This window comes from Penaeus japonicus, unplaced genomic scaffold, assembly GCF_977035675.1.
Source record: "Penaeus japonicus unplaced genomic scaffold, GWHDUDI00000001_assembly GWHDUDI00000004, whole genome shotgun sequence".
Classification (NCBI taxonomy): Eukaryota; Metazoa; Arthropoda; class Malacostraca; order Decapoda; family Penaeidae; genus Penaeus; species Penaeus japonicus.
This window is the reverse complement of record NW_028234406.1, coordinates 22,086,198-22,087,766: the sequence shown is the minus strand read 5'-3', so window position 1 is coordinate 22,087,766 and position 1,569 is coordinate 22,086,198. Positions and strand designations below refer to the sequence as shown.

At 54.4% G+C, this 1,569-nt stretch overlaps 1 protein-coding gene across 1 annotated transcript in view; it reads left to right on the top strand.

Moving 5' to 3' along the window:
- The window catches only part of LOC122260297 (putative glutamate receptor), a 13,991-nt gene extending 12,719 nt beyond the window's left edge, over positions 1 to 1,272 (top strand). Inside the window, exon 6 of the mRNA XM_086535800.1 lies at positions 1 to 1,272. This exon is cut by the window's left edge and continues 635 nt beyond it. Within this exon, the coding sequence (XP_086391926.1) occupies positions 1 to 1,039 (1,039 nt within the window). The 3' untranslated portion in view covers positions 1,040 to 1,272.
- The last annotated feature ends 297 nt before the right edge of the window (positions 1,273 to 1,569 follow it).

Sequence of the window (1,569 nt, the reverse complement as noted above, 5' to 3'; positions counted from 1 at the left end):
GGTGGGCCTCGTGGGGGAGGTGTTCTACGAGAAGGTGGACATCGGCGCCTGCAACATGTTCCTTGAGCTGCACCGCTGGCAGCAGGTCGACTACTCCGTCCCCTACAACTTCGAGCGGGGCTGCTTCGTGGCCCCGGCGCCTAAACCGATGGTCAACTGGCAGGCGCCTCTCCTGCCCTTCTCCGGCTACACTTGGGTCTCGATCGGCGTGGCTCTGGCGATCTGCGGCGGCCTGCTGTACGCGGTGGTGGCGCTGTCCTCCCAGGCGGAGTTCCCGGAGTTCCGTAGTGTCGTCCATGACTACCTGTACATCATGGCTGCCTTCACGATGCGCTCGCCCCACGTCAGGCCGTCCCAGCCGCCCGTCCGCGTCTACGTGGGCTTCGTGTGGCTCTTCTGCCTGATCGTGGCCACGGCCTACTCAGCCAACCTCGTGGCCTTCCTCTCCTCCAACCAGATGTCGGCTCCCATCGACACTCTCAAGCAGCTCTCCGAGAGCAGCCTGCGGATCGGCGGCGTCGCCTTCTGGAAGACGCAGTTCTCGGCGTCCATTGACCCGGTGGTGAGGGACTTTTCGAACGTCCTCGAGAGCGACGTCGACCTGAGCTCCCTCTTTGACCGCGTAGAGGACGGCGAATTCGCGCTCATCGAGAACAAGCAGTACCTGGAGCTGCAGGCGGGCGCTCGCTTCACCTACGGCAGCAGGACCACCATCCGCATCATCCCGGAGTGTCTCCTGCCCTACAGCATCGGCCTCGCCTTCCAGAAGAACTCGCCCCTCAAGAGGAACTTCGACGGCGTGATCCTGCGCCTCTTCGAGTCCGGCGTCCTGCAGAAGTGGAAGGAGGAGGTGGTCACCTTCTACCGCCGTCAGTACCTCAGCAAGAAGCTCGACGACGAGTTCACCAACACGCGAGGGAGGCCGCTCGAACTGACGCAGCTGCAGGGCGTCTTCTACGTGCTGGGCCTGGGCTACGTGGCCGCGGCCCTGGCGCTGGCGGGGGAGGCGGTCGTGGCCCTCGCTGCGTCAGTGCCCTGACCCTCGAGGGCCTCGGCTACTTTCGTGACGGAGATGATGAAGATTACGCGAGGAGGATTCCGGTCGCTTCGATGATCATGTCTAAAAGGAAATTGCTGATGAAATTCGCTGGTATATTATCCAGATTCGTAGCATGTAGGATTTCAAACACACTTTCATTGTTTTCATTTGTAAAGATTGAACATTAATGAAAGCACCAAAATAACGATAGGAGACACCAAATAAATTATTAATGAAACGTTAACAATATAGAAATAAATATAAAAGCTTTAGGAAGTATTTCTGATACCTTTGTTAGTGAGCATCGACATATACCAGTGTATAATTACATGTAGCATAAACTCAGATAATTATCATTACCATCACCATATTATCATTATCATTATCATAATTATTATCATCACTATTACCATCATTATAATCATCATTATTGTCATACCTATTTCTCTTATCATCACTCTCATCCATTGATGGCCTAATTTATCATTCCAAGAGACGAGACGCCTTTTTCCTCTTTCTTGGCCCTTGGT